The following is a 15936-nucleotide window of genomic DNA, read 5'->3' as shown; positions in this document are numbered from 1 at the left end:
TATGAGTACATTACGCATCTGTTAGTGGATTAAAAATCACTTACTGATGCTCCTCTTGTCATTTTTGGCAATGCTTTTCCACTGGCCCAACAGTGCGTCCGCCTGTAACAAATGTCCGTGCGGTAAACATGGACAGTGGCCAAACAGTTCCGAGTGGCGCAAATATGCTTTACTTTTATTGCCTCGGGACAGAAATTTTTGCATCGACCAATTTTTGTGATCGACTTAGTCGATTTCCCCCCCCCCACAGCCCTACCACCCAGTTGCGCTAAATTAACTATTTGAATTTCACAACTGGCCATCAAGAATCCTTCTTGAGTTGTCTTTCTTCGTTTGTTGACACATTTATTAAAGCCACACGGGTTTATACTTGTGCCATATTCCTCCATGTGCTTCAAAAGGGAGACATAAGCGGATAGATATGTGCCTACAGTAGAATATTGTAAGCTGCTACGTAGCAGGTGGTGCGTGGGCAGGTCTGCCCATCTCCGCTTTTAGAAACAGCACTATTAGCTTGTTGTAGGTCAGCAATAACTGGTTTCCTCTCACAAGAACAAGACTGTTCTTCCAAACAATGACAAAAGGGCAAAATCACAGCTGGCAGACAAGCGGTCCTTCCTGCTCTTTAAAAATCAACTCGTAATTTTGCCACTTGCGCTGCAGCTGCAGGGAGTTTTAACTTTAGGTCAATCTTCTAAATCAACCAACATTTTAAGATGTGCATATAATAAAAAGTAGTGAGATATGTTGGGACGAGAAAGGAGATGTAGTTTTATAAGAGGTGAGAAACAAGATGTTGATCAACCCACAAGGTTTTTCTGCATGGTGTGAGAGGAAAAATGAGATTTAATGGCATACAGCATAACCAAAGGACAAACAAGCTTATTTATTTTCTCAAAATTTTATATTTAGATCACATGTATATTTAACACTTGAGGATTTTAAGGCATAAACGGCACAACATATACATTCAATCCCATGTCCCCCAATTATCAAATTGGATCAAAAACATCTAAAATCAAGCAGTTCTGATTATTTTTTACAGCTGGAGTTTATAATTTTGGACAAAAGACGGTGTAGTTGTTGCACAAAAACACTCTCTATCAGCCTCTATCAGTGTTACGACTGATCGTTAGGCTCAAATATGTAGTTGTAGCCAGCGGGTATTCTGTTAGACTTGCGGCAGGAGTCCGAAGACAGACAGGAATATATTGTATACTATGTACTGTTGACAGAAAGGTTTCCTCTGAGATTTTTGGGTAGCGCAAGAACAACAGATCATCTTTCATACGTACAGTTTTCAAAAGGTGCAAGCTCTCGAACATCACTTTACACAAACCTGAAATTGTAATACTTCCAATAAAATCATATAGCACGGTAAAAGGAAGAGGTTAATGGAACATCACAATATCATATTGGAGACTAGTTTTCAATGTTTCCTCCTTGTCCTGTTTTACCATCTGATAATTATTGAATACGTGTAAACACATACATTGACATTCTTTGGATATGAAATGATCAGAAAGAACTCAATATAATGGGGGGTGGGGGGGGGGACAACAACATCTGTAAGAATAATACAATAGAAATGTCTATGGTTCTTATGATTACAAAGGCACAAATAAACTCCAGAAAAGAAGCAATTGTGAAATGTATGTTACACGAGTTACGATTCAAAAAGACAGCCCTTGACACACAATTATAAAGGCTATCCTGAAAGTGCACTGTGGAGTTGAAACTCAGGACTCACTAATATGGCATGTCCATCAAACAGTGGAAATTCAGACAAGTAACACAAAAACAAGACAAATTGAATCAAATTACATTTGGCAAATAGGAGATATCATAAAGCCCTGCAATCACTGACCCCAAACTGTACAGTAGCTGCTACGGCAATAGCAAGCGTTGACCTTTAGACGTCTATGAAATGGTCAGCCAGAAAGAAGGGAGGTAGCTAAAGCGGTACAATAGGTAGATCAGGTCCAAAAGGTTCAGAGGTTAAAGGCAAGCTGTGGGCAGCGCTGGTATGGACTGGGCACTGGTAAAACGCATGTAAACACACTGAGAACGAAGAGGAAGCAAGAGGCTGTGTGAACACAGATGAACAAGGCAGGCGGGCTTCTGGGGTGGACAGAGCAAGGTGGGCCGAGCAGCACCAAGCTCGAGGGGACTAGCACCATCGCCGACTGTTTTTCCAGTGCATTTGGGGGGGATGTGAATGCGATATGAATCATGGATGTCTTCAGAATAGGGTGTGTATTGGAAATGGAAATGAAGGGGGGGGGGGGGGGGGCTTGCACAGATCTGCCCAGGTTCTTGATGAGGATCAGTCACACCAAAGGCATTTGCACCTGTGAGTGTGTGCACGTCCGTTTGTGCATAATGTCGATGTGTCATTTGCGTGTGTGTGGAGTGAGTGCAAAGACCTGCACAGGCATGATTGTCAGTGTTAATAAGATGCAGCGCTTTGGGTTAGGTGGGCTGTTGATGGGAGGATTACAATGGGCGGAGGTGCAAAGGGTGATAGTGATCTCTTAATGGAGGTTGTGGATGAACAGGAAAAAAGTCAAACAAACACACACACACACACACACACACACACACACACACACAGTGAGGAATGCAAACCTGTGTGTACAGTTAAAACTGTGAAAAAGCTCAAACTGGGCATCGTTTCGAGAGGAATGTTTTGAGGCTAAAAACAAAATGGCAGGTAATATTAGGTCCAACACATGCCAATCTGAATTCAAGAGCGGGAATTAGCTCCTGTGAAACGTATCTTAATCAAAAATGTTTTGTTTTCATATCCACTCTGAGGAATGCAAAATCAAAAAAAAAGTCAGTGAAGATTGTGTTGAGTTCTAGAAACCAATTCCTCAGTGGATAGAAGGCCTATGATTGGGTGGAAGCTAGGGATCTGCTCTATTGATTGCATGAGACACCCCCCCCCACACACACACAAACTTCATCCACAGCCTGAATCCTTAAAGGTAAGAAGTGAAAAGTGCCACAGAAGCCCTGTTAGCAGCCACCATTGCTGCTGTTAGAAACCCTTCGCCGCTTTATTCGTCTGCAGCACTCGTTCCTCTTACTTCACCTTTTTTGCGGAGCTATGGGGAAATAGAGAGAGAGCTCGTTAAGAAGGTATGCATGTTAAACTGATACGAGAAACTTCAAATAAATCAATGACCTGCTTTCAGATGGAACTTTCCAATTAGATCCAACTTTTAGCTCTTTACATTTCTCATTCAAAAACCATTTTCACAGAACAAAGGTCTGCATTCTTTCAAATAAATAAATCCTTATCTTGTTTAGGTCATAGGTAGATTTAAAAACATCTAATTCAGATTCTCCCATCCTGCGGCTGACGGCTAGGGGAAAGCCAATTAGTGTTGGGATCTGATAGCTGAGGACATTAATAGAACAGTTCAAACCAACTGTGGCTCTAAACAGAGGACGGACGGGACAGATGTGATGAAACGACATCAGGATTACCTTCCTTCTTCTGTCACCATCCACCCCCCCCCCCCCATCCTCTTTCACTCAATCACCACACCTCCTCAAAGGCAGTATCCCATTTGTATGTTAATGAAGGAATAGGAGCCATCTTGAAGGTAACCGCTCCTTTGGCCTGTCCCTCTTGACCGTCTCCTTCCTCTAGTCTGACAGAACCATTTCTAGCTGGTTCAGGAGACACCACAAATTCATGGCTGAGGTTGTCCCTCACTCTGTGCAGTCGAGACATTTTACCGTATGTCGCCTCGCCTATGGGCTCCCATCACAGGCGAGTATCATCCTGTCCAGCAGCCGTAACCTCGTCCTCACCGCATTCCTCTTTGATGCTAACCAATGTTTACTTACTTAAAGGGAAAATGGAAAACACATGCTGGTGCAATGCTGGTCGACAGCAGGGAATGCTTGTGACTCTCCCACTTGGGTTAGGCCAGTACAGTACAGCCTGTACGCTTCCATTTTCTCCTTGTATGGCCAAAGGCTCGCAGATATTAACAGTACCAAGAGAAAAACCTGTGGATAAGGTTTCACTGAGAATGTGAATCACAGTGATTTACTTCTCTGACTTGTATATTGACGGGTGCTAAGTTCCAGGCTTCTGTTTGTAACACGCTAGAATGCGGACTTCTTACAATGCACCCATGTGATGGTGAAAAAGATTTGCACAGATGTGTAAACCTAACCAGATGAGGTACACGCATACATACACACCAAGAGAGTGAACAAAAAGCCACTGGACAACACCACAAAGAGTGAAGGCAGCAAAGGCTGCAGCAACACGGAGCCCAGAGGTAAACATGGGAGACTGGCCTCTACCTGGCCTGGCTACTCCTCTGTGGCCTGTGTGCCACACACTGTGCCCTTCTTACGCATCTAGACATAGACGAGAAGTACAGTAAACCCAAAAGGCAATCTGGATATGTCAAGGTTCATTATATGTTGAGTTTGTCAAGCAATTTAATTATTATTATTATACAATAAGTCGAATGCCTTGAAACGTTCTCTCTTACTCGTCACTTTAAACCGCATACACTCCTTGAAGTCTCAGCGCCCTTTGCACAATGGTCACTGCACCGGACTATTGCAATATTAGTCGTTCGAACTGCTCTAAGTGCTAGAGGACTCTGCATCTTTTTGCACAATTGTTTTTTGTCAATGTCTTTATGTCCCCAAAGTGTTCTGTAAATTGACTGTTTGTTGTACTAGAGCGGCTCCAACTACCGGAGACAAATTCCTTGTGTGTTTTGGACATACTTGGCAAATAAAGATGATTCTGATTCTGATTATTTCCCCCCCACGTCAAGAAATATTTTGACAGACCCGATTAGAAACAAAAAACACAAGCTATTGTGTTGAATGTAGTTGTAATTACAATAGTGGGAGCCCTGCCTCCTTAACAATCCGGTCCCATTTTGGGGTAATCCTTTTTTTTTCTTTCCAAAAACTCCTAAGGCTTGTTTTTGGGCTTACTTTTTTCTCATATCATGTGACTGAGGTGAGCGTTTTGAGAGGCATAGATGTTCCAAATAAAACTTCCTTCAGACTCTCTCTCATTCTAAATAAAATATTTTTGTTTAGTCTCTGTGCAGCCCACGGTGTTGGGAAGTAACTAATTACCTTCCACCCTGTTTGTCATATTAAGTGATATTGTCTAAATTTAGCACATTTTTCATTACATTAATATGGTATAAATATTTTTTTTTCCTTTAGAGATAAAGTGAAAATAAGTGTGCCTTCTTAAAAATGTCCCCTTTGTTCAACAATTTAACATACAATAAAACATAAACCCGCCTGGTCCGCAAGACTATTGTTGAAGAATGTATTCTCTCATGGCATTTCTCATGGAGAATTATATACATGTGAGACAAGGCAACCGTGGCAAAATATTTGTGGCTTGAAAGCAAAAGTTTCCAACATGGTGACAAACCTCTGCTTTTGCAACATAAATGTGCACCATTTTTTGGCAAGTCAATTGCAATTGACTCCACGACTGCCTTCTCCTGGTCACCTACCTTTCTTTTCATGGAAACCCATGTGAAAATGATTCTGCTCATGTTGTCTGTTTCTTGGCAGAAATTAGAATCTTGAGAATTAAACGAGCGTGTTGCTTTTTTTGAGAAAAAAAAACAAAACAAATTGCTAGAGTGGTCAGAAAAGTAGCCAAATACAGTGAACAAATCACTAAGTTGCCAACACTGCTTTTTTTTTTTTAAAAGAGCACTTCTACTCTGTTCGTAGCCACGTTGATGTGTGCACATCATCACACACTTTGAAGTGAAAAAGCTGCTTAAATTGACCTGACAAATTTGAAATCGAAATTTAAAAATCAAATAATTTGCCATCCCCATCTATAAGTTTGTTTTACAAGCTCTATGCACTCACCTCATCCAGCTCCTTCTGAGTCGCTGCCTCCATCCGTCGAATGTCATCCATTGTTAGCTCCACCCACTTGTCAATCCAACAGAAAAGCTGACGGTGAAAGTTGGTGAAGATCCTCTTTTCTTGCTGAAAGTGAGCATCAGGTTAGGGCTGCCAGATGTTGACTGTTTATTTTATTTTATATTTAAACATTCTGTAATTTAAATAGGCAGCACCAGTTCAGGGTGTAACCCGCCTCTCGCCCGAAGATAGCTGGGATAGGCTCCACCACGCCCACGACCCGAGTGAGGATAAGCGGTAAGGAAAATGGATGGATGAATGAATGAATGTAATTTAAAAAGAAAAAAAAGATTCCAAGCAATCTATGCATTTCCGATAAAGAAAAAAAGGAAAATCAATATAAATAAAACTGTAACCAAAGGCTATCAATCAAAATATTTTTAGTTTAAAAAAATCTCCACAGTAATCAGCATAGTCTGAATTGATCCCAAGGCTGTATTGAGTGTAAATTGTGCACAACGGTCACACTAACCTCATGGATGAAATTCTCCACTTTAGTCTGCAGGCCAAACCACTTAAACTTGACTGTGACCAGTTTGTAGGCACACATTCTAGGGCAGTCGGTCTTGGCACTCAGCTCTTTCTGGTAAGAGAGAAACAGTAAAAGAATCACAAGAAAGAATTAATTCAATCCATCCATCTTGAGGGCCCCAACAGGATAAATAATGTAAGGATTGAAAAGTTGTAAATGAGAAAATAATCATAAAGACAGCTGAGAGAATACCATTTAAAACCAATCTTGGCAGCATTTGAAGTTTAAAAAAAAACCTCATTAATTCATAAAGCTCTGTGTATGGAGCTTAGTGAAATAATTATCAATATGAAGATGTGCTGTGCACAGATAAAAGTGCCCTAATCTATAACACACTTTCTAAATCCATTCCGCGCTCTTTGCTGTCCTCTGAAGAGAAGAAGAAAAGAAGGAAAAAGCGCGGAGGCGGTGGCAGAGCAAAGTGGATAAACTCCAGATGAAGGGACCAGTTCTCTGCCTCCGCCCCGACAGTGACACCGTTCCTGACAGACGTGCCTTTGTGGCCAGGGAAGGCACATAAAACGGAACCGGAGATGCGATAAGGGCGGTGCAAAGCTGGTTACATTATTAACACATAGGACTTGCTCGCCCCCAGAACAGTCCCAGAGAAGCCTCAGAGAACACCTGTTTAATTAATCACTTCATTCTGGCTCAGTATTCCAGGAGAAAATGCCACAGACCTGCCTCAGTCACCCCCATTGCGCTGCTGTTTGATGCTGCCGTCATGGAGAAAAAGCGAGAGAAGGGAAATGAGAAACATTTCTAAATTTGCAGTGGGTTTAGAAAAGTTGTCATGGCAAAAGGAGAACTTCACATGAAACGCATTCTACATCAAAACACTTACGGTGACATTTCTTCTCCCACTCTCTGTGCCCCGCTCAAAGGAGCAGAAGTTTTGAGAAATACAAAAGCAAGCGATATGCAAGCATGTGTGCATGCAGAGATACACAAGAGTTTTATTGCTCCATGAAGCTGGCAGAAAATTGGCCCTCTGTTGTCACAGTATTTTTTCCCCAGACTCTTTCAGTGTCCACTGTGGATGGGAAAATGATCTAATTAAAAATAAAAATGAAAAGTTGTGTTTCTTTATTCATAGTTTTAAAGTGGTTTGGCTGCCTTTGTACTGCAGAATTTCTGGAAGCAAAGGAAAGTTTCCTATGTTAAACTTGGAGGGTGCCAGAGCAGGGCAGAAATTTCAAAGCTGTAAGAAAAAGGGGGGGGGGGCCGGGACGAAAGGAGGACTGTTGGGCAGCTGCAGAATTTAAAGGAAAGCAACAATTCTCCAGTCAAAGTTTCTACACAGATGACTTATGTCTGTTTCTATATCAGTCATGACTCATGATCATCTCCCTCTACTGGCAGACACACTCAGTGGGAAGACAGAGCTTGGAGAATAAAACCATTATCTGCCCTGGCAACTTGAATTTTCTATTAGAGCCAATTAGAAGTGAAAGAGTGGTGATTTGTCTTCATCAACCGGCAGCCTTACATTGTTGCAGCCTCACTACTGCTCAATGTTGTCCTGATAAATACAGACAGACACTAGCGCTCGGTGCAAAACAGCTTATCATGTTAATAAAGCGTGCCACAATCAAGTCAAATTGTAACAAGAGTCTATGCCTTTAATTCTTTTAAAACATAGGAGCTTGTCAGCTCATTACAATCAAGATCGATTTATTCATATATAATGTAACTCAAATATAATTTTGACTGACCCAATTGTTACACAATTGGCTGCCTGTTATTACACTGAATTCTTTATTTTACCAAAAGCAATAACGTGCTTTCAACATGGGAACACTTTTGAATCAGGCAACGTCTCTAAAGACTTGTCTGGATACGTCTGGTGTGGAAGAACTTTCACAGAACCCCGACCTCAAACCCATCAAACACCCTTGGGACGAACTACAAAGGAGAGGGAAAGTCAGAGTGAATGCGGAAAATAAATACCTTCCAGTGAGGCCCAAGTGGTCCTCTTCCGGTCTTAACCGACTTGAACTTGGCGGGGTCCTCATCCTGCTTGTAGTCCTGTGATGACAATGAGGTCAAAAATTAATATGATATACAGCATGTTGTTAAACAGACAGACACCTGAAAGCCAACAAGCTTGGAAAATCAGAGTGTATAGGATTACATACTGTACATGAACATACAACACACTCACTCACCTTTGATGAAAGATTATACAACAAATCCGAACAAACGCAGCCTTGCCACACACACCATGCGTGTACTGCCAACTTTGTATCATTTGTGACATGATCTGTAATAACCTACCTCTTAATACTGAAGAATACTTAACATACAGAGAAGATGGGTTAAATTCGTAGGACGCGCAAAACAAATACAAACTTGAATACAACAAAAGGGTTTCAAATGATCAACTGCTCGAGGGCCCAGCAATTTACAATAAATCATGATGTGCCAGCATCTAAAAGCTATTTTTCCGGGTGATCAGACAACAGGAGGGTGAAAACTGTGTGGAAACGGCACACGCACACACACACACACACACACACACACACTAATTTGACTGTTTTAATGCTGAGAGCTCAATCCCTATAACAATGCAGTGTGCGGCACTAATGAGGTCTGTGAATCAATGTGCCGTGGCAGACAAAAGGGAGAAACTCTTCCAGTAAACCAGTGCCCGTTAGAGCCCCGTGTGTATCGCGTGCGTTTGTCGAGCGCTGCCATACGAAGAACTGTGAGCTGTAATTACACTAACAAACTCATCGGTGCAGGCGGTACGTCCCGGGGCCTGCAGCCATGCCCGAGGCTGAGGGCTGATAGGGCCCTTAGACACAACACACTCCTCCAGAAAGGCAAACACGTCCGCCTCGTTAACTTCCCAGGGCAAACAAACATGTGCGCAGGCGTGCGTGCGTATACACGCACACGCACACACACACACACACACAACGAAATGAGGCAATGCGATGTTAAATAACAGCAATAATATGTTACCTACCTAAAATCTGAAAAAAAATATTTCTGAAGTGAGGCAACCATAAAAACAATATTCCATCCATCCATTTTCCATACTGCTAGTCCTCTTGAGGGTCACGAGTGAGCTGGAGCCTATCCCAAATGATTTTGGGTGAGAGGCAGACCCTTGACAAGTTGCCAGTTAATTGCAGGGCACATACAGTTATGAACAATCACTCACACACAAACAGTTTAGAGTCTTCAATGAACCTATCATGCATGTTTTTATAATGTGGGAGGAAGCCGGTTCCCCGGAGAAAATCCATGAAAGCATGGGGGCTAAACATGGAGCCCCGAGCCGAGATTCCAACCCACAACCTGTCAACTGTCAGGTAAGTGTGCTTAAACCCCACGCTGCCCCAAGTGAAATAATTATATCATTAAATATAGAGAAAAAAAGGTTTTATTCTGTTTTTAAAATATTTATCATGGTGGCATGGTGGTATATGTTAGGTGGCTAGAAGAGCTGCTAGCAGAGTTTATCACAAGAAAACATAAGCATATAATGATTTACAATACTAATTTTCAAAATCTATATTTTTGAATTAATGTACTTCAAAACTAATGATGTGATGTCATATCCGTTGCGGATAATACGGTTGACTCTTTTCCGGTTCTGCGCAATATGACAGCTCTGTATTCAGAGTCTCGAGTAAACAGCAAAGATGGATGTTTTTCTAAAAGCAACACAAACAATACCATAAAAACTGTTGTGAGTTCGTTCAAATGTGCACAACAGCATTTTAAGTCACTTTCCAGCAATGTTGAGCTCACTCATGATTACATTTGATTCTCTACACAGAAAAATGGGGAAAATCTACATAGAACATTAAGCAGCCCAACATTTACACTGAGCCTTTTCGTGCTTCTTCAACGGATCTGAAGAAAAAACCTAAACACTTCCCCTGTCTATCCATCCGTCCGTCTTTCTTTCACACTATTAATGCAAAACCTTGATTTAAAAAAAAAACTAAACTTAACAAAAACTAAAATACACAGAACACAATGTTTGGGACTTAAATAGAAATAGAACACAATGTTTAATCGTTTCTGTTTAGATAACTGGATATGGTCATAAGATATTATTACATTACTACATGCATATCGAACATAACCACAATGCTAAGGAGAATATTGCCTTGTTGTTTTCCTGCTCCATGCTTTTGGGGAGGAATTACAAAGACGATGTACATCTGTGATGGCTCGTTTGGGCAAGTCCTGTAAACAAGGTGTGTAGCATATTGCAATATTTCTAAACCGGAAAAGACTGAGCCATATTTCTAAAAAATATTTTTTTTTTAATATATATAGTGAGCATGTAATAACCAGACTTGTCCACGTGAAGGAGCTATACAGCGCTTTAAGGGCTTGAATTTTTACTTACAGCTGCTGAAACTTGACTTCTGTCAGCAATGTCAATAGGCACAACGCTCACTTGCTGCCAGGACGAACGATCTAGTTTGTGCACCTAAAGCAAAAACATTCAAATCAATGAATGCTTAAAACACATATCTAGCCATTTAAAGACATGACGTATTCCATTAGTGTATTATGAATGTCCTCACATTTTCGTGTGTTCCAAGATCGGATTTATGCCACGTCTCAATCCTGATCAAGAAATTATCTTTCATATACTCATTCTACAAAGAATACAGAAATTAATACAGTATAGCAAAGTATTAGCAATAATGCTTTGATAAATAAAGACCAGCCATCAAAGGCTACCTACCGTCACTTCTGACCAACGATAGGAGTCAGGAGAAAAAAAAAAATCATGACATTAGCAACAACAAAAAAAAGATATATATATATATATATATATATATATATATATATATAATGAACATTGCGAGCCAAGATAATCATTCAGAAAATAGTCGGAAGCATAAAGGAAGGACTGACAACGGAAAGAGGACTCACCAGTCCTGCAGTAGGGGTAGGCATTCCAGGCTTTTTCATGAAATACAAAGGCGCTTTCTGGTGCCAAGAGCTGAATAAATGTTGGAACTTTACTGTGGAATGGTGTGGAAGGAAGGAAAACAGATGGATTCGTTGAAAAGACATAAATCATGGTTTACTCACTATCAACAACAGTATAATAATAATATATATATATACATATACCAGTCGAAAGTCTGGACAAGGCTTCTCATTTAATAGCACCAGTGTGACCAACCTTTTGACTGCTAGTTAATGTGTAGGTGACAAACAGCAGATAGCTCAAAAAAAAAAAAAAAAGACAATACTGCCACCAGCTGGGCGTACACCGCAATCACTGTGAAATGGGCCACAAAAAAGTCACAAACCTCTTCAGGCGGTAGATTTTGTGTGTAAACTGTCCTTTCTCTCCATCTTCCTCATAGGGCTCATTTTTGAGTACCTCAATCCCCTCACCACCGCCTGTCTCATTTTTACTTGCTTCGGCCACAGAAAACAACTGTCCGACTTGATACTGCAAGATAAAAATATCAAATCATTGCCACAATACAAACATTTCATGTGGGTCACAAGCATTTGTCTGGACTCTTTGTAAAACCTTTTCCAAAAGATGGACCCAAGAGATGAGTTCACGCAAGATGTCAGCATACCTCCTGAGAACTCAAAGATGAACGCTGTGCTTTTCATTTGACTTTTTGAGGAATTTTTGCAACAGTTAAAGAATGACCAGCCTCAAGGGGTGTTAAGAAGTATATGCACCATCACCAATTCTATTAATTTTGGTGAAATGCAAAGCTAGTTCAGTAATTGTTCAATACCTCTTATTTGTAAGTAACCCGACCTACATTTAACGCAGTAAAACTCCAACAGTGTACCAATACTTTGCCCAGTGTGAAGGTGTGCATCATCACTTGTTCACCAAGGTGAGGCACAGTATTTTTAGTGGTCAACTTCTTTGTATACGTACGCGAGTTGAGTGTAAAAATAGTATCCGTGATGCACCTCACGTTCCGATCAGTAGTCAACTTATACTGATATGACAACCACGAAATGTTAATATGTTCAGTACAGTTAATAAAGGTCTTATCGTGGTGAAAGTTTGACCATGGAAATGATTATTTCTATGTACATTATTTCTTAAAAGGGACATCTTTTGGAAATAAAAACAAATAAACAAGACAAACAGTGTGACAACACTGTGTTTGACATTCACGGTTCCATTTTCAATACTGAATGCAGGAGCATATTAGAAATGACAAAGATAATTCTGTTCTGATAACTACGCATTCACTATGACTGTTTGTGAAGATAAATGACTTCAATAGAAATAGTATAGAGGGGTCTTTATATCTCAATGGTATAATACTTGCTTATATCAGACTCAAATTGCCTGGAATGCAGAAATCTGAACATGACTTTTGTCAATAAAGACAAAGATCACTTACCTCCTCAACACTACAGGGTAAAACCACACGGCTGAAAGAGAGAGTGTGAGATGATGAGGAGGAGGTGAAACTTCTACAACAATTTAAATAAATAGATGTCAAACTTTTTATATTACCATCTCTCACATTATCTAATGTGTAGGAGCAGACAAAGTGATGGTTGACTTGCAGGTTTTGAAAGGTTCAGAGACAATGCAAAATGAAAACCATTATAAATAATGAGTGATAATCTGTCAGTCCACTTGGAGTACACAGTATTGTATTTAATTCCAAGAATTGTCGTCACTCTTTACCAAGGTTAGAGCAATTAGAACCCAATGCTAACTAACTTAAGCAGCCTGACAGTAACCATTAAAAAGTTGATATGGCTTTAGTTTGGATATGATAGACAAGTACAATAATTCCTTAAATTATTATTGTTGTGGTTTTCAAGGCAGTGTAAAATTGTTTTAATTACTGTGTGCCAACAAATACAACTGAATACTATATGGCGTCCTTTAGGGACCACAGACTGAGCGATCAAATCACATTTTACAGTTCAAATCAGGAGCTTTAAACTACAGGCCACAGTAGCAAATAACATTTTACGAGAGACTAATGAGTGATGTTGACTTTCAGTCTCACCTTCGCTTACATTGCATATTGAATTGAACTGTGTAGGAGCTCTGAGTGTGTGTGTGTGTGTGTGTGTGTGTGTGTGTGTGTGTGTGTGTGTGTGTGAGCAGTGGGTGACAAAATTTTAAGAGAATGCACAGCCTCACAGTTAAGAGCACCACCACTGTGCAAGTGTTAAGACACCATTTGCTTTCACTGAGTTTTTGGTATAAGAATTTAAAGTGTCTCTTTATGACAACATGCTGTATAGATTTTGTTTAAAAAGAATTGTGGGGTTTTTTTTATGTTGCTGTAACATTGCAATATATGGCTGTACTATACGTTGGAGTCATTCTGACTAGTCAAAATGTGGTACAGTTATACTATACTACTACTACTACTACTACTATCTATATACTCCACTATATCACAGCTCATCATTTGCATCCCCATTTTATCACAGATTTTTTAACAACCATTTTTTATTCCGGGTTTTTAAATACAGGCACTCACTACTTTCTTAACTTTACAAAATTTTGAATATACGAACACTTCAGAGTGAGTCCAAACTTTTTAACACACTCACAAGTCTGAATTACCGTAACGTCTATGCTAATTTTTGTTAACCTGTCTATGGCGTTTCAAGTTAAATGTTAACATTAAGCAATGAAACTTTTTTTTAGATGAAATTATATGGCGTGATTGAACATTTTGGTGTTTAAATGTACGTTTAACTCCTTTTTTTTTTTTTTTTTTACATATCAGTTGTAGAGAAACTCCAACTGGCAGTAACAACTAAACAGCTTGAAGCAAGCACGCTTTGACTCTTATGGTCTCTTTTCACCTATTGTGGATGGGTCTGCAAAATATCCCTTGATAAATTGGGGCTCACTTTGAAGGAACCTTACGAAAACAAAATCGACAACAAAAACATTTGCAAACCATAAAATTTGAAGAGCGGCGGTTAACTAAACCATTTTGGGGGGGGGGGGGACTAGGTTGTATTACATTGAATACAACTGATATTCAAATTATTGTACTGGTCACATACTTTTATTTCCTGATTTGAGTTTTAACTCCCTCCTGAAATTCTCATTTAATACTTGCTTATATCAGACTCAAAGTGCCTGGCAAATGTAGCGAATTACAAAAGTCCAGGTTGATAATAGGAATGCATCATTTGTTATACATCACATTTGGTAGAAGAAAGAAAAAAAAACAGAGCTTGCCTCTTCAAAATTCGTTGAAAAAAAAAAACAAATTTGCGTGACTGAGTTATGCTGAACTCCGAAGTACAATGTAACGAAGCAACGGAAGCCAAGCAAATAAAGCGCTGCGAACATTTTCAAATCCGGAAGGCAGAGATTGCCAGGTCTTTTCCTGCTAAACACTGCCAATACACTCGCACTTCGATGTGAAAGTGAACGAAATACTTGAGATTGTCGCGCTACTTCGGATTTGCATCGCGGCAATTTGCTAACCAGCACAACGTTAACACCGATGACCAGCTAGCCAACGGGGCTCGGTTAACTCAACGCGAGCACTGACAATCTGTGCCAGGCACTATCGAGTCGGGATCAAGTCGAACTTAAATCGAGGCAACTTTAGCAGCACCACACGATTGGTCACTCGCATGTAATAAAATGGTTAGCTTTGGCTAACCGGAAGCTAATCTATCCGTCACGTCAAATGAAGTTCAGCAACTTTACGGAAGGGAAGCAAGCAAGCCTCCTATTGTGAAAACCGCACGGCAGCCATTAACTGGCTCGTTAATAATGAGGGTGCTTGACATGGATAGGTGGGTATCGATTAAGATAACGGCAGCTGTCGGCGCCGGTAGGCCACGAAGTAGTTGCTGGGCAATGCCACCACCCTTCTTCCCTCGTGTGTATGGCATACACACACACTGATGATGATGATGATGAAAAGTTTCTGAGTAGCGAGTATGCAGTCCCTGAACCCCCAACCTAAACCTCGTGTTAAATCCTAACATTGTTTTAAAGGAGGTCGAAAAGCAAGGTTTGACAACAATATGACACTTACTACTCCTTGGTGAGGACCATCGTCTCGTCTCGTACTTGTTCCAAGGCGACCTGCACGTCGTACCGCTGAGCGACCGCTGATTGTCGTTGACGTCATCAACTGTGAAGAACTGGACTGAGCCCCGCCCTATGCGGTCGCTGATTGGCTGGACGCTCGCACTCGTCATGTACCTTCGCCAGTAAAATCCCTTTCACGGTGCTGAAAAGCCCACTTCTTTTACAGGAAACGTTGGATTTCATTTTGTACTAGAAGTACAGATACTTCTTCAGATACTATATATTATATATTATATATATATATATATATATATATATATATATATATATATATATATATATATATATATATATATATATATATATTGTGTGTCCAGGAGACCAGGTGGAAAGGCAGTAAGGCTAGAAGTTCAGGGGCAGGGTTGAAATTATTTGACCATGGTGTAGA

General features: G+C 40.3%; 1 protein-coding gene across 1 annotated transcript; it reads right to left on the bottom strand.

Annotated features, from left to right (window-relative positions):
• Window positions 1–871: 871 nt before the first annotated feature.
• LOC133399724 (phosphatidylinositol transfer protein beta isoform-like) lies at window positions 872–15578 on the bottom strand. The gene is made up of 11 exons (XM_061671470.1): window positions 15493–15578; window positions 12856–12886; window positions 11779–11924; window positions 11393–11484; window positions 11202–11209; window positions 11038–11112; window positions 10857–10940; window positions 8435–8512; window positions 6425–6535; window positions 5896–6018; window positions 872–3110 (listed from the first exon to the last, which is right to left on the bottom strand). Exons 1-11 carry the CDS (start codon window positions 15510–15512, stop codon window positions 3063–3065), a joined length of 816 nt encoding a protein of 271 aa, XP_061527454.1. The 5' UTR covers window positions 15513–15578; the 3' UTR covers window positions 872–3062.
• Window positions 15579–15936: the final 358 nt, after the last annotated feature.

The sequence above is a fragment of the Phycodurus eques genome, chromosome 3 (genome assembly GCF_024500275.1).
Source record: "Phycodurus eques isolate BA_2022a chromosome 3, UOR_Pequ_1.1, whole genome shotgun sequence".
NCBI classification, from domain to species: domain Eukaryota; kingdom Metazoa; phylum Chordata; class Actinopteri; order Syngnathiformes; family Syngnathidae; genus Phycodurus; species Phycodurus eques.
Note: the sequence above shows the minus strand (reverse complement) of the source record. Positions and strands in the feature narration are given on the sequence as shown.

What these genes read in the sequence shown, in the direction of transcription:
- LOC133399724 (XM_061671470.1), bottom strand. Translation starts at nt 15,512, where the DNA reads ATGGTCCTCACCAAGGAGTA. An exon ending in ATGGTCCTCACCAAGGAGTA is followed by an intron (nt 12,887 to 15,492) that starts GTAAGTGTCATA and finishes TCTCTCTTTCAG; the next exon opens with CCGTGTGGTTTTACCCTGTA. An exon ending in ATCTTGGAACACACGAAAAT is followed by an intron (nt 10,941 to 11,037) that starts GTGAGGACATTC and finishes TTTTTGCTTTAG; the next exon opens with GTGCACAAACTAGATCGTTC.